General features: G+C 38.0%; 1 protein-coding gene across 1 annotated transcript in view; it reads right to left on the reverse strand.

Annotated features, from left to right (window-relative positions):
* Positions 1–57: 57 nt before the first annotated feature.
* scarb2b (scavenger receptor class B, member 2b) overlaps positions 58–15,786 on the reverse strand; it is a 16,058-nt gene continuing 329 nt past the window's right edge. The window contains exons 2-12 of the mRNA XM_056730984.1: positions 11,179–11,339; positions 9,549–9,696; positions 8,484–8,678; positions 8,234–8,325; positions 8,033–8,152; positions 6,084–6,262; positions 3,674–3,792; positions 3,507–3,580; positions 3,359–3,410; positions 2,484–2,636; positions 58–1,581 (exon numbers count right to left, since the gene is read on the reverse strand). Of these exons, the coding sequence (XP_056586962.1) occupies positions 1,465–1,581; positions 2,484–2,636; positions 3,359–3,410; positions 3,507–3,580; positions 3,674–3,792; positions 6,084–6,262; positions 8,033–8,152; positions 8,234–8,325; positions 8,484–8,678; positions 9,549–9,696; positions 11,179–11,339 (1,410 nt within the window). The 3' untranslated portion in view covers positions 58–1,464. The remainder of the gene's footprint in view (positions 1,582–2,483; positions 2,637–3,358; positions 3,411–3,506; positions 3,581–3,673; positions 3,793–6,083; positions 6,263–8,032; positions 8,153–8,233; positions 8,326–8,483; positions 8,679–9,548; positions 9,697–11,178; positions 11,340–15,786) is intronic.

The raw sequence follows: 15,786 nt of genomic DNA on the forward strand, positions 1-15,786 counted from the left end.
CACTTCTTATGTTTTAAGATTAAAAACACACAAACCAAAATGCCAAAACAATGCATATGTCTTTACCAAAGTGTTTTTATTGCATTTTCTTATATATCCACAGGAAATCAAGTTTCATTTATATACAAAACTGTACAATTATTTGTGCAGTCTCAATATATCTAGAAATATAGAAATCTAACAGCCGGAAGGATTGTGTTAAATGCTGTCTGAAATGAAAGGCCACTTATAGAGGTTTAAATTTTATAAGGCAAATCTGAAATTAGCGAAGACCTGAAATAGTGCAGAAGCAAAACTCACATTACATTCACACTGTAGCACATGATTCACAAACAGATTGTGTGTTTGATGTCAGGCTCAGATGTGACAAATCCCTGTTATTGCTCTGTGAACGCTTCAGTAGAGTATGTTTTGACATTAATGTGTAAGTAAATCAAACTCAATGATGTCACCAGCATCTGTTAAAGCTAAACTGTTTTTATAGAACATGTGTTTGGCACATCAGGACAACAAGATCAACAAACAAAAAAGTCACTTCGACAAAAACAAACAAAAATCAGTGACAATCAGAGAAACCATGTTAACTGTGTAACTACACAATTCAATAATATATTGTGTAATTGAATGCAATATGATAATAATCCTTCATATATGTAAGTGGCATTGTTGTGAGGTTATGATGTGAGTTCATTAATTATTATGGTTCTTAATCAAAGCATCTAGTGAAAAGCAAAAAAAAAACATTCAAAAACTTGATCTGCTCCTTACACATACCGAAAATATACAGATTAAAACTTGAAAACAATTGAAATATCACTTCATTAACAATAACAGTCTTGATGAAATCCTGTCGAATAATACTAACAGATCATTTCAAAGCAAATAAAAACAAACTAGCATTTAAAAAGAAACGTTGTGAAATGTCTGAGGAGAAACAGAGTCAAATTGAATGGCTAAAGACTAAATTCAGATATATTTTCCTACAGGAAAAACTGTATTTGAAGAAGTCAACAAATCCCAAATAACTACATTTTCAGTTGAGTATTGTGGGTGTTGTTTGTGTAGTAAAACATTCAGTCTGAGCTGCTTCAGTCGCACACGGGATCTTCATACAGATCCAATACTGTCTGTCTGTCTCAATGAACGTAAAATCTAAGCTTTGAAAAACTAAATGATCCGCCAACTTCATCAAGCTCGTCGTGTCTCATGAAGCGATTCTGAACTATTGAGATGTTCATCACCCGACACACACATTCATGAATCTCTTCAGTAATGAGTGAATGAATGAATGTTCTGTGATTTATAGCTTGGTGCTTTAATGTTGAAAACATCTCTTACAGAGACGAGGGACTACTCATACACACACACTCGCACGCACACACACCCATTTACACACACCCATTTACACAATCACGCTCACACACGCGCGCGCACACACACACACACACACACACACGGTCTGGTTTAAGACTTCTGTAGATCCACCGGTGTCAATCCGATGTAAGTTCCGTTCTTCTCCTCCGGATCATCTGTTTTGCCGCTCACAGGTGTGTACGACGTGTTTTTCTTTACAGATTTGGACTAAACAAAAAGAACAAAAACAGACAATGAGACAAGAAATAATATCACAGTGTCACAGTCGTGAAAACATCACACTCAATGAAGCTTTTCTGTCAGATCTGAATGTTTACATAAGATCATAGCAGATGAAATGGAAGCGTGAGTTTCATCTGTTTCATACAGACGCTGATACAGTAACCCAGCAGCACACATACAGTATATGTGCTTAAACACGCAAGCACACATGCGTGAACAACGCCACACATGTACAATGTCAGGCGGATTCAGATGAACCGTGAAGTACCGCTGTGAAATTAAAACACATCACAGCACTCTGCACTTATAATATGCATTTATAAACAGAGAGGAAGATGAATAATCTAAATCATAATCTACAGTTTTCAATTCAAGTTAAGAACCGTTTGGTTATTTTGGTGATCTGGTTAATAAAGGATCAGCATCAGTGTGTGATTGTTATTCATTTCGATCATGTGCCTGACACAGAATCTCTTACACGCGTGAACAAAACTAATAAACATATCAACTCACACAAATGAATCTGTGTTTCTCAAGACCGGTTGTCACATGAGGCTCTACAACGTTTTCAGAAACATGATCATATTTGGCATTTTACATTACTTTTAACTAAAATAAAAAGCGTAACATGTGTGATCTAAAGTTTTGAGCTGAATGATTGACATTTTGTATAGGAGTCCAGTTTATAAGAATTTCTTATAAGAAACTAACTTTGAATTCACACGTTGTGTTTCTGAGACAGAGTTGTGTTTCACACGAGAACACAGAGATCTTCACAGAACCTTTGAGACACGTGGGTCTTAAATGTCACGGCTTCCTGCTGAATCACATCGTTCGGTGGGAAAATGCAGCGTGATTGTCATGGAAAGCTGAACTTTGACCCGTACCTCATTCTGTCTGAATCGCACGAGGAGGACGATGGTGATGAGGAGCAGAAGGACTCCCAGAGCCACCAGAAGAAGAGGAAAGTAAGAGACCAGAGTCACGATCAACAAGAGCTTCTGAATCCTGGCGGCCGACACGTCATCGATCAGCACAGACTGCAGATTCAACAACACATGAGAGACATTTCACTCAAACTACATCCTGTCTGTAAACACGTGTATTACATACAGATCAAATACTGATTCACTGGAAAACAAACCTGTGTTTTTGGCTTGTTATCTAATACAAATATGGAAACATTCTTTAATCAAGATTTACCTGAGAAACAAAATCATTTGTCTTCTAGAGATTTGCTTGGAACAGGTAAAAATATTTGACAATGTGGGAAAAATCCACTCAATTCAAGAGGGAGAAACAAACTAAGCTAATTTTGGAAGGTAATATGATCCGAAAAACAAGACAAAAATAAACTAGAAACTGTTTTTTTTATTGTAAAAAAGAAACAAAATAACATATAAAGTATAGTTAAGATAAAATAAAATAAAATTTTGTTTTTGCTAAAAACATGAAAAATTAGTGAGTAAAATAGTCTTGTTTTCCATACGAAGAAAAATAATTGTTTACCCCACCGACAGATTTTTTGGTTGTTTTATGCAATATTTTTTTGTTTTCAAAATAAAAATTCAAAATTCACCGAACATTTACATTTGAACAGTATTCATTATTCTTGGGAAAGTGTTTAGTGTCACATATAGAAGACAAACAGAAGGTGGTGTTTAAGAACAAATGTGAAGCGTGTAAGTAAAGTGATGATGGACAGGTGACTGTGCTGTGATGTCACTGCAGTGGGCGGAGTTTACTCCATACAGTCTCTCACCTCGTTCATGAACGCGATGGGAAAGATGGTGTTGTTTAGATTCCTGGTTAAACTGAGAAGAAACAAGAACACGGCGACCTTTAACACAATTACAACACCCACACACGACTGTGCATCAACGTTAAATCACAGAGGAAACATTACTCACGGAAAGCCGGATATTCTCTCCAGACGAACGTTTATCTGAGCTCTCTTCATTGCACGCACGGGCGCGCCCATCGTCTGAAGACAAACACGTGAAAGCGATTAAAAATGAATGAAACGATCAAATAACGTTCATAAGATAAGAGAATGTGTGCTGAGTTCTGTGCGTACAGGGTTCAGATCCAGAAAGGTCTGATGAAGCTCATGAACCGGAGAAATGCCGTCTATGGCGTCTGCGTATTTCTTATCACCCAGGTGAAAGTGAGCGAAGGACACGACCACAGGAGCTCCTGAAATACACAAACAAACATCAACATCAGCATCTCGACTCGAGAAGGATCCTCTGACGTCATGACGTTCATCAAAGGATGCTATACAGTCAAACATTACTGTCCTGTCAGAGAGTTTTCATTTCAACTAACGGACACATGAGACTGCAGCAGCGTTTTAAAGTGTTATATTGCTTGACATTTATGAGAATTAAATCTTTAAATGCACGTTCACAAGTCAATAATTCCTAAAGCTCAATCCTAATTGCACGCTTCCATACTTTCACACTATTTCTATAGTATGCGGTGTGTACGGTGTGGTCTCACATCTTGGAAGATTTTGTATATTTCTCTAAAACTAATGACACAACGCATTTCACAAACATCGACGCCTCTTATTTCTGTATTGCTTGAATTAAACTGTTTTTTCTGATACGAAGTCACGACAACAGCGAAGTACATCAAAGAAAATCTCTCAAAACATTCAAAAAACAACTTAAAACTTATCTATCGTGAATACTTGACAGGTAAATGATGAGATATAAAAAACTAACCCTCTCTCTCTCTCTCTCTCTCTCTCTCTCTATCTATCTGTCTCTATCCCTCTCTATCCCTCTCTGTCTCTCTCTCTCTCTCTCTCTCTCTCTATCTATCTGTCTCTATCCCTCTCTGTCTCTCTCTCTCTCTCTCTCTCTGTCTCTATCCCTCTCTGTCTCTCTCTCTCTCTCTATCTATCTGTCTGTCTCTCTCTCTATCTGTCTCTATCCCTCTCTCTCTCTCTGTCTCACTCTCTCTCACTCTCTCTATATCACTCTCTCTCTCTCTATCTATCTCACTCTATCACTCTCTCTCTATCTATCTCACTCTATCACTCTCTCTCTCTCTCACTCTATCACTCTCTCTCTATCTATCTCACTCTATCACTCTCTCTCTATCTATCTCACTCTATCACTCTCTCTCTTTCTATCAACAGAATTTGTTGTGGGTTTGTGAAACCCAACTCTTGGTAAAGGCACTTATTGCTTCAATATGACAATTTGCTTATGGATAAAAGCATCTGCTAAACGCCTTATTGTAATGTGTCTGTACATATAATAATATCAGTACTACAGAGTGTCCACAAGTGAGTACACTAGTGTTCCATTCTGAACACAATAAACTCTTCACACACGCACAGTATGATATAATAGTGGTCACAGATGTTGCCGGTGTGTTTTGTCTTCGTTTAAAGCAGAAATCCTCCTGTCAATGTTTAAACAATGGCATCTTTACTACGAGCCTGGTGAGATATCACGAGATCTCATCCTGTCACATCATGAAGGAAGGAAACATTACAGACATCTGTGACCTTCACGAGGAGGAGGAACGCTACTGAGTAACTCTGTAATGTTTGTGGGACAGAGGTGAGAGTATTCCAGCGCTCATGTTTGACAACAGTGTGTGTGTGTGTTTGTGTGTGTGTGTGCGCTGAACTGAGCGCATGACATAAAGAAGTTATTTCACACACCTGTTCACTCAAGTGTGAGTCTTCGGAACATGAGCGCAATGTTTAATAAAACTGTGAAAGGACGAATAAATGCAGTAATGCAGCGTGTGCAAGAGAAGTAAATGTGATATTTATTCTGATATGATTCTGTATATTATAAATAGTTTTTAGCTGGAACGCTATTACATGTGTGGTTTATTATCTCTGTGGGGACAGTCTTTAAGCGTAACAATTCTTACACTTTACGAACTATATATTTTATCCACTATCCCTAAAAATAATAGAACCTTTTTATTGTTCTTTATGATATATAAGCGTTTTTGCTAATGGAGATCTAAACTTTGGTCTCCGCGGTGACATGTGTCATGTGTCACCATGAGTCCAGGTTTAGGTCCTCACGGGATATGAAAACGAGGCCAAGCACACACACACACTTGTATATATGGTTTATGAGGACTCTCCATAGACTGTTATGATTTCTTACTTTGTATTATTCTACAAATGATAAACATCACAAAAAACCTTTGGCATTTTTGTCTTAAATAAATATAATTTATAATGTCGTTTAAGTAATTTAGTTTACGAGGACACTGGAAGTTATTATACAGAGTTTACGTTGTTATACACATGACATTACACAGATTTGTGTCCTGGTGAACCATGTATACAAGCACACACACACACACACACCAGCAGGGGATCAGGAATGTTATGGCTTGTGTTACAGTTATGTTGAGGTTGATCACATACACAAACACACACACACACACATGTGAACACATGGAACACATTGAGCGTGTCAGAGATACAGGAGATCTTCAAGCACCTTGACGACAGGTAGAGACGTCCACCACACCGTCATCCATACATTTGCCGGGCGTCATACAGAATCCTTCATTTTCTGGGTTGTTTTTCCCGCTGGCCAGAGCGGCGCGGGGTGGCGTGAAGCGATACGCAGGGATTCCTTTCACCTCCACCTCCTTCTCAAAGCGCATGTGAATGGACCTGCCGAAACAACCACAACACCTCAAGATTATCACAACATCTGCTGTACAACAACAAGAAAACTGGATTCTTATTTTAGATTTTTTTGATATATGAAGAATTGATGTTGGATCGGGGTCGTTATGTGACGTTATGAGATGGCGGGTTTGACCCTGAGTGTGACCTCTGACCTCACATCACTTCAGTCAAGCATCTGGAGGAGTCTGAAGTGTTTGTGCTGCTCAGGAAACCTTTAATCCAGAGGAAGAGCGCTCTCACACACTCACGGCCAATCGTTTCACATCAGAGTAATGAGTTTACCGGACCCGACCCAGCTGACTGAATGATCCAATGATGTACGAAGGTTGCACATGTCGTTCTGATGGACGCCTTTCCTCAAAAATTTGGGTAAGGAGTCAACGGGAAGTAGCAAGGACACATCCGTCTGCCAGCACAATAACACCACAGCCCGCTTCTCATGAACAACTGGGTTAAAAGTGTTTTGAAAACATTCCAGTTTGAGTTCATGCACGCAAGCCGTGTTTGTGTCAGCGCTCCTTCACGCCGTGATCCATGGATGCTTTCCACGCAGAACAAAGATGGGCGGTGTGCGTTTCAGGTCAAAGACCTTGACCAAAATAAAGACCAGGAGAGAGACGGGGGGGTCAGGTGACGGGACACGAGGAACACGCTTGAATTTATGAGCTTTTAAAATAACAGCCTGCGTCACATAATGTCCTATATTAATAACACACAGACATTAAAATCTCAAAATGAATATAAGAGGAAAATGTTTAGCTACACGCACACAAACACACACACACACACACACACACACACACACGCACACTGATGACGGCAGGAAATTGGGAGGAGGAGACCTTTGCTCTAATATCTGGAAGATTTCTTAGAATTGGTGGAGAGGTTAAAAAACAGAACCAAGTTTCAGAAACACAACGTCTTCTTTTCTGACAATAACTTCTGACATTTCTCTAGATTACAATCATTGCACCTAAAATATTTTCAACTGCGTATCAGTCAACTGTGGCGTAATTTGTCATTTCTGTGGTGCATTTTTTAGTACAGCTGATCCTGACTCAAATTAAAACTGTGTTTTTATTGTTGGTGACACAATTTCTCCTCTAACTGCTTCAGGAACAATTATTCACGCCTCATATTTCTCAAGTGTTTTATCCAGAAATAAAGTAGAGAAGGAAAAATCTTCAAAATAAAATAACTGAGCACTGTAATTCAGAAGCAAAACTTCATAGATGAAACATAACAGATCCCTATAATGCCCGTCCGGGATGCTTTCAACATGTATCAATAAAGAAAGTGATCAATTTTCCTGCAGGATCCTAATATCTATAACTACTTCAGCAACTTTACATCGTCTATCGGGGATTCGGGATCTTCCGTTACCAAACAGATCTCTTCACCGCTCTGTAAAACGATTAGAATGATTTTTTATTTCATGCCGACTTTGACATTTTAAAGTTAAAGTCACAAATTAATATGAATATAAATTAAAGATAAATTAATTGTTCTATTACTAGCCATTAGCCAAACCGATAACCAAACACGCACTGAAAGTCCAGTTCGATCGTTTTGTTCGACCCAAAACAAAACAGCCCACCATCGTAACCGTGTGTCGTGCCAACACCCTCCCTCAAAACACAACAATAAACAATGTCTGGAGACGGCACAAGTCCATAACTCAACATGCATATCACCATGACAACACATGAACTATCAGCACAGAGGTTTGTGGTGTTATAAGGATGAGGTCACCTGCACAGGTCGGCCGTGAAGACGTTCAGACGCTCAGTTTTCTCCAGAAACGGATGAAAGGCACTTCCATCTGAGCCGTTGATCATGTTACTCTGATTGGTTTTCCAGAACGACAACATCCTAAAACACACGTGATGATTACATAAGATGTGATGGTTTTCTACGCATTATCAGTAGTGGAGTGTCTGGATGAGGTTTTACTTTTGTCCCTTCCAGGTGTAAATACGGCCGAAGTCAAGATAGTTCTGCTCTCCGGTGTGATACACAAACTCTCCATCATCACTGCCGTTTTTCTGACGACACAAGAAACAAATTCATTCATCATTCATGCTTCAAATCGGAGGAAGAGTATGCTAACAGGTGCTAAAAACATAAAGAAATTGTAAATGTGTACATGAGTTTGGATTGTGATGGTGTGACGTGATCGTGAATGAGATGAAATGAATCTTACGTTGAGCAGAAGACCGAAGTGTTCGTCCACCTCTGGTCTGATGCTTTTGAGTCGACTGAGCAGCGGATCTTTAAAACCCCACAGAAGTTCATTCACCGTGTGTGTCATGAACATGGTCGTGCCGATAGTGTTCATATACATGGAGAAGCCGGAGGAAACCCAAAATCCTGCACCTTTGATCTTATTCATCACTGCCTGTTGAAGACGAGAGTGAGAGAGAGAAAATTTTAATTTTAAATAGTTCTTTATTAAGTCACAACAAGGCAAAAGATAGGGAAAGAAACAAAAATGAATAAATAAAACAATAATAAATAATTAAACATATATATACATATTACAATAATGTGTGAAAACTAATTCACCTTCAACCAGAGAACACAAAGCACCTTTACTGCGCCATTGAAGCTAAACGTAAGATCATCAATAGATTTATAGATGTTAAAATCAATCAAAACTCTGGATTTCAGAAAGGTTGAAGTTTTTGTTCAATTTAGTTTCTTCTACTAATGTACACAGCTAGTTTTGCTTGACCAACAATAAAGTAATTGACAATCTAGTCTTTTTGATGAATTGTTCTCAATGTTTAACATTTATCTATTCTTTTAGCCATTGATTTATGTACTTTGTACTATTTTCTATTTTCCATTGCTTGTGTAATGACTAATGGTTTTGCAATACTGCACAAGTCATGCCAGTAAAGCTCAGAGAGAGACAGATTTCATATTATTTGATTTATTATTATCTATTTTATTATTTTATTAATTATTTTATTTTATTATTATTTATTTATGTTACATTTATTTTATTTATTTTCATTTATTTTGTTCATTTGTTAATTTAATTTAATTTAATTTAATTTATTATTTAATATTTTATTTTATTCTTTAATTTAACATACATTATTACTATAATTATCTTTTTTTCCGTTTGTATACATACTTGCACTATTTGTACGCAGCCCAGCTGCAAATGCGTTGGCAATATGAATGTACATTTTGTCATGCTTATGTAGCACACTTGTATTGAAAATTAAAATTGAGAGAGATGAAGAGACGTGTGTCTCACCACAGCTGGGATGTTCACTGTGGTCACCATGTCAAAATCAGGATCTCCCACAGATTTCTCCTGGAGAAACACAAATCTCTTTTCTGTGTAAGCTGAAACTTTCGTTCCATTGTCCAGGAAAGTCACGTTGCGTTTGGGTCTGTACTGTCTGGATTGAGGCAGAATCACAAAAGATGAGCACACATTCATGATCTGCTATATTACAATGTTGTAAAGAACAGCAGAATTTGAATCACGTGATTCATGGATGATGTGCGGTTTGAACAAAGAAGAAAACTTGAGATAAACTTCACATATGCATCATGACTATGGAGAGCACAGAGTACAATAGATGTATAAAGAAGTGAATCACACCAAAACAAACACAGCTGAAGTTCACTTCAATATTCAGCTCAAGCGTGTTTTTCACATGAGTGATGTTTGACTGCAGAACACTGCAGATGTTTTTATCGATTTACCTGTTTACCGTCTAATCCATTTACCAGTTGAATGTAAACAGAGTCGACCTTGGTGAAGCGTCTGTTTGTTAAACCGCAACAGACTTTGATATTTGTTTAAGAAAGCAAACACCAACACACACCCTTCAGTTCCAGCTGATGAAACATCATCTCAACTTCTTCACATACACAACAAACCTCATGAACGTTCTGTGTGTATAACATGACCTTAAGACGTTCTACAGAAAGAAAGATTTGATTGAATAAACTTCAGTTTCTTATTTGCATATTTCAGTTTGGTAGGAGTTGCTCTACTGTGTGTGTGTGTGCATGTAGTGTGTGAGCATGTAGTGTGTGTGTATGTGTAGTGTAGTCTAATGTGTGTGAGTGTGTGTGTGTCTGCATGAACTGTGTGTGCATGTAGTGTGTACGTGTAGTGTAGTGTAGTGTAGTGTGTGTATCTGCGTGTATGCGAGTGTATAGTGTTGTGTGTAGTGTAGTGTAATGTGTGTGAGTGTGTGTGTGTGTGTAGTGTAGTGTAGTGTGTGTATCTGCGTGTATGCGAGTGTATAGTGCGTGTGTGTAGTGTGTGTACGTACGTGGCAACAGTAAACCCTACGGTATGGGGACAAAATGTGGGGACATTTTTGGTCCCCATGAGGAAACAATGTTATAAATCGTACAGAATTAGGGTTTTATCAATAAAATCTAAAATAGCAGAAAGTTTTGTTTGATTGTGAAGTTTAGGGGGTATGAAATATGATTTACCGGTTGTACTGTATAAAAACTACTGTGTCTATGGTATGTCCCCATAAAACATGGAAACCCAACATGTGTGTGTGTGCCCGTGTGTTGGAAGAGAATTCTCTTTCACAAAATGTACGATGGTCTTTTGATAACAGATGCATGATGGGATTGATGGTAATGACAGAAATGGAAGTTATCATGATCTTGAACGTTATGTTTAGAGATTACATGTGTGTTACACCAGTGGTTCTCAAAAGGGGGACCGGGGAGTAAGTTATTGTGTGTTCGTGTGTAGTTCATGACTGTGAAGTTATTTTATGAATTGTAGTTTACTTCACAATTTTCTTCAACGAAAAATAAAAGATGCTTTACAATCACACACTGTACCGATGTAAAGAATATTTCATTTGAGCTGTGCTGCGTGATGTCACACCACCGCTTCATACCTGAAGGTGTACGGGCCCATTTCAGTCACGCGAGGTTTAGCTTCTCCTTTCTGGAAGGCGTCTGGATTGGTGATGTTGAAGAAGAAGAACTGCAGGTAAATTGGAGGAGGGGGATTCTTCCAGCTCGCAAAGATTTTTTTGCCCTCTGTCAGAGTCATCTCCTACACGAACACACACCAAAAAATGTTATGTGTGAGAGTTTAAGAACAACTGTGAGGAATATTCTGGTGATGAGGTCACACAGTTTGATGATTTTATCTTCTCATAAACTTGAGATCTGTTAGTTCTGAGTCCATCCCATCACATCAGATGAACGAGATGAAAGACTCACACACAGAGGACCAAATGATGAAACACTACCAATGCAATAAAAGGTGGAATATTTCACACTTATTCACATTTAATGAAGACACATATTTTATTACACAATCGTGCAAAGAGTCAGTGGGACAAAAGTGATCTGAGCGAGTGTGATGGCATCACGTTTGGGTGTGTTGGGACAGTGTATCCATCACAGGGGAGATCTGGGCTGAGGAAACAACGTCTGCCAAAAACGAGGCCAGAGATCACGGAGAGCAGAGGTTCACATTCACAAACCGTCATGACTCAGCTCTGTGTTTCACTCACGCACTTCATCTCATTGTGAATAACCACAACTCAAACAATATTTCATGCAGTGCTCGAATTGAAGGGGGGCTGGAGGGATCCGGGACCCCTCATAAGGCGTTAGGGACCCCCATAAGAAGTAAAAAATAGACTTAGAGGGGTCCCTCAGATTTTTTTATTTGAGTAAAAAGGATAATGACAAATGTGATTAAATTCATGCCATCGATATTGTAAATGCGTGAATTAATTATTTAGAATAATTTATATGAAGTTTTTTTATGGGCTAGTTGTCATGTCTCTTTCAATTTGAAACACCCCGCCCCACGTCTAAAGACGGCTAAACCTAGGAGATCGTTGACATAACGTCAGCTAAAAAATGGAGAATTATAAACCTCCACACCCAGTCGGGAAGAGGAACACAGCCGGTCGTATAACAATTTATATTTTTAAGATCTAATAAACTAGTATCTTGCATTCAAACAAGTCCTTTGGAAATAAAATACACAAAATATTGTGTATTTTGTATAAATTGTATATTGCGAGACTAACCCCCACCAAAAAAAGTCTTATGGGGGTTTAATTCAAGCACTGATTTCATGTAATCAATTGAGTTTTTTTTATTTCATTCTCTGTGAAACATAAAGTGACAGCAGGTGCTGTACATCCACCTTCATGACAACAGTTTAGAATATATGTAAAGTAGTGTGACCGTCCCACAACACAACACAATGCATAGCTTCCTGGTAAAGCAGTATGTTGAGAATTTACTAACCCATTTTCATAACAAGAGAACATGACCTACATTGTTTTTTCCAATGTTTTGTGTCAAGCTGCTTTGCAGCAGTGCACTCTGGGAAAAGTGCATGTGTTTAATGATGACACAATAAAATGCTGTGTGGAGTAAAACCACACGTTTATCCTAATGTGTGTGTCACGCCTGAAAGAAATCCTGCGAAGACGGTTCACATGACCTTGAAAGAATTTTACAGAATGACCCACAATGCATTTATGCACATGTCTCAAACAGAGGTCATTACACATATAAACCAAATAACTAATCACACAATGTGTCATGAATGATGATAACAACTGTTAAACCACTGAAACACACACACATCATACAGATCACATGACCAGCGGCTTACAGTCATTCCTGAAATAAACCGAAATACTCACTTTAACTTTCTTTTTCTAATGCAACAATCCTAGCTAGACTAGCAGCCAAGACCTCCAGACCAAACAATGAGCTGATTGTACTCAAGCCAAAACGTCAGCTACAACACCCAACAATCCACTCGAAATCCATCTGATTCAGTCTTCAGCAAAACAAATGAATGATGCGTGTGAGACGGTTGCTATGTGGTTGCTAGGGTGCATTGATGGTTCTGTGGTCCAGTGATGTGTGGTTGTTGGACACAAGTTGACTGATACACACACATTTTACCGTCTGTACTACACTTAACAAAAAGTACTAGTTAGGGTGCATGCTGTCTGTTATACTATTAGATATACTTATTTATTTATTTTAAAGTTTACTACATTTACATATGTAAGGGATAATGTACAGGCAGCCGGTTGTTATGGCAGAAATAATCCCCGACAGTGTGATCAGGACGTGAAGCGGAGGGTCTTGTAACAACTCTTGGAATGTTGCGACTTTCAGAATCAAGCATTCAAATGAGCCGTAATAAAGGAATTTATATTCTGTTTAATATTTGAACTGATTCTCTCTTCCTTATCTTAAATGTGTGCTGTAAATGTTTTGCTTATAGTCAATATGTTTTATGAAGAGCTGCTTTAAACAATGTAAAAAACGCTATATAAATATAGTTAACTTGACTTTAATATTGAGTTGTGTGGACATCTAAGGCCGGTTGCACCAGCTGGATGTAAAAAAGTTGGGTGATAGCCCAATGTCGGGCCTAACTACGTCCAGAATTGTGATTAATATTTGCACCTGTTGCACCAACCACGACCATCCGCGGCCACGGCAAATTTAGAAAATGCACTCACACACGGCCACATTCTACCACATTGAGAGTGACAACTTTTTTTTTTGGACAAACTTTTTTTATGGTGTAGCCTACAGTATGAAATGAGATATTTTTAACAAATGAAGTTAAACAGTAGAAAAAAAACTTTTTACTGCAGCGTACTCTCCATTATTTACCCTATTCTATTATATTTTACCCAAATAAAACGATATCTATCTTGGTGAAATGCAGTTAAGATGACAGCAGATTTTGGTTCTATTCGTATAATGTCATGTTAAAATAAATTAAACAATAAAAAAAGCTTTAAATACAAATTTGATCTGCAGATAACGCAGGTGCAGATTCACGGAAAAACGTCAATAATTTTCACTTACAATATATGAAGAGTTTGGTTCCAAAACATTACAAAATCATTTTTTTTATATGTTTCTTTGTCTCAATGTGTTTTATTGTGTTAGTTAGTTAGTTTTTGAGTGATTATGTCTTAAATCAAAACATGCCAACTGCAGTTTGATTGATATTAATTGGAATGAACAATAAAAAACTCATGATTTTTGAACATTTTATAAACGGAGTTATCTCATTTTTTTAGTCTCAGAGTTATCTCTTAATTTAGTCTCAGACATACGGGACGCTTTGGTGGTTCAACATATATAAATTCTGCCTCTTAGACCAGTCTTACGACCGGGTGTACATCCATCTGGTGCAACACGTGTCCTGAGATTTCATCCTACCCGTCAGATTGTCCTTCCAGGCATGCGCACATCAATATTACGTCATTTTTTTGGGCGTTGTGAAATCTGTTAATTCTATACTGCTACGACAATCTGAAAGGGTATTTCCGTTGTTAAATCATATTTATTTATTACTGGTAGGACAATCTGACAGGGTATTTTGCACTGTCAAATCATCCCACATTTTTGCAATGCGGTTGGAAAATGTGACAATGTAGGACAATTCAACAGGAATGTTCAAGAGTTTTGTGTTTGTTTAATCTCTCATTGTCTTTAATGCTGAAGGAATGAGGCAAAAGGTGAAGAACACAAACGCAAACACAAACACAAACACAAACACATGGACATAATAAACACAGATTTCATTCTGCTCATAAAATCAAATGTGAATGAAGAGAACAGGGATCATAAACTCCACACTTTTCTCCATTCTTTACTTCTCTTTGTTGACGTTGTCGCACATGTTTAAAGTTAACTTGTTGTGTAACAAATGAGATGTTTTTGATGTTTGGGCGGTTCAAAGTGAAGTCAGAGGCGAGGAGGAGTGTGTGCTGTTATTCTGGGATACAGTTATTCCTGAACACATCTGCTGTCACACTTCAGCCTTTCACAGATACACACATCATTCATAATAACACATCCATATAACACCACTGACAAACCTTTTTCTTGTCTTTTTACATAAAATCAATTTGGCTTTAAAAGTTATTTCAACTCACTTTTGCATATTGTAAAACACATCAACATTAACACAGCAACTTGTGTGTATAAAACACACATTCACACACACACACACAGATCAGTGAATAAATGAAACAATGTGTTTCCTGTTAACCAAGAACTTCTACAGAACACATTTACATACATAGAGAGAGAGAGAGAGAGACAGAGAGAGACAGAGAGAGAGAGAGAGAGAGTGAGAGAGAGAGAGAGAGAGAGAGAGAGAGAGTTTGCATCTGCTCTGCATGGTGAAGCACAGAATCTCATCTGTTGTGCAAACACAAGAATGCTGAATGAAGTTTTTCGGACACAAATCATTTTCAGTTCTGCTTTTCTTTAGAAGCTCTTCATGTTAAATGATCTGTTCTCACGTGATCACGTCACACATGGTCACATTAAACACACATCTCACACGTCACACCACATGCCCTCGTCTCACTCTCATCTTGTCAAACACTTTACATGACCTTTCTGTTTCATCTGTGAGCGTGTCGAGTGTTAGTGGATGATTTCATGACACTCTGAAGTGTCACATGGTTCATGAAACCCACGTG

The sequence above is a fragment of the Triplophysa dalaica genome, chromosome 19 (genome assembly GCF_015846415.1).
Source record: "Triplophysa dalaica isolate WHDGS20190420 chromosome 19, ASM1584641v1, whole genome shotgun sequence".
Lineage (NCBI taxonomy): Eukaryota > Metazoa > Chordata > Actinopteri > Cypriniformes > Nemacheilidae > Triplophysa > Triplophysa dalaica.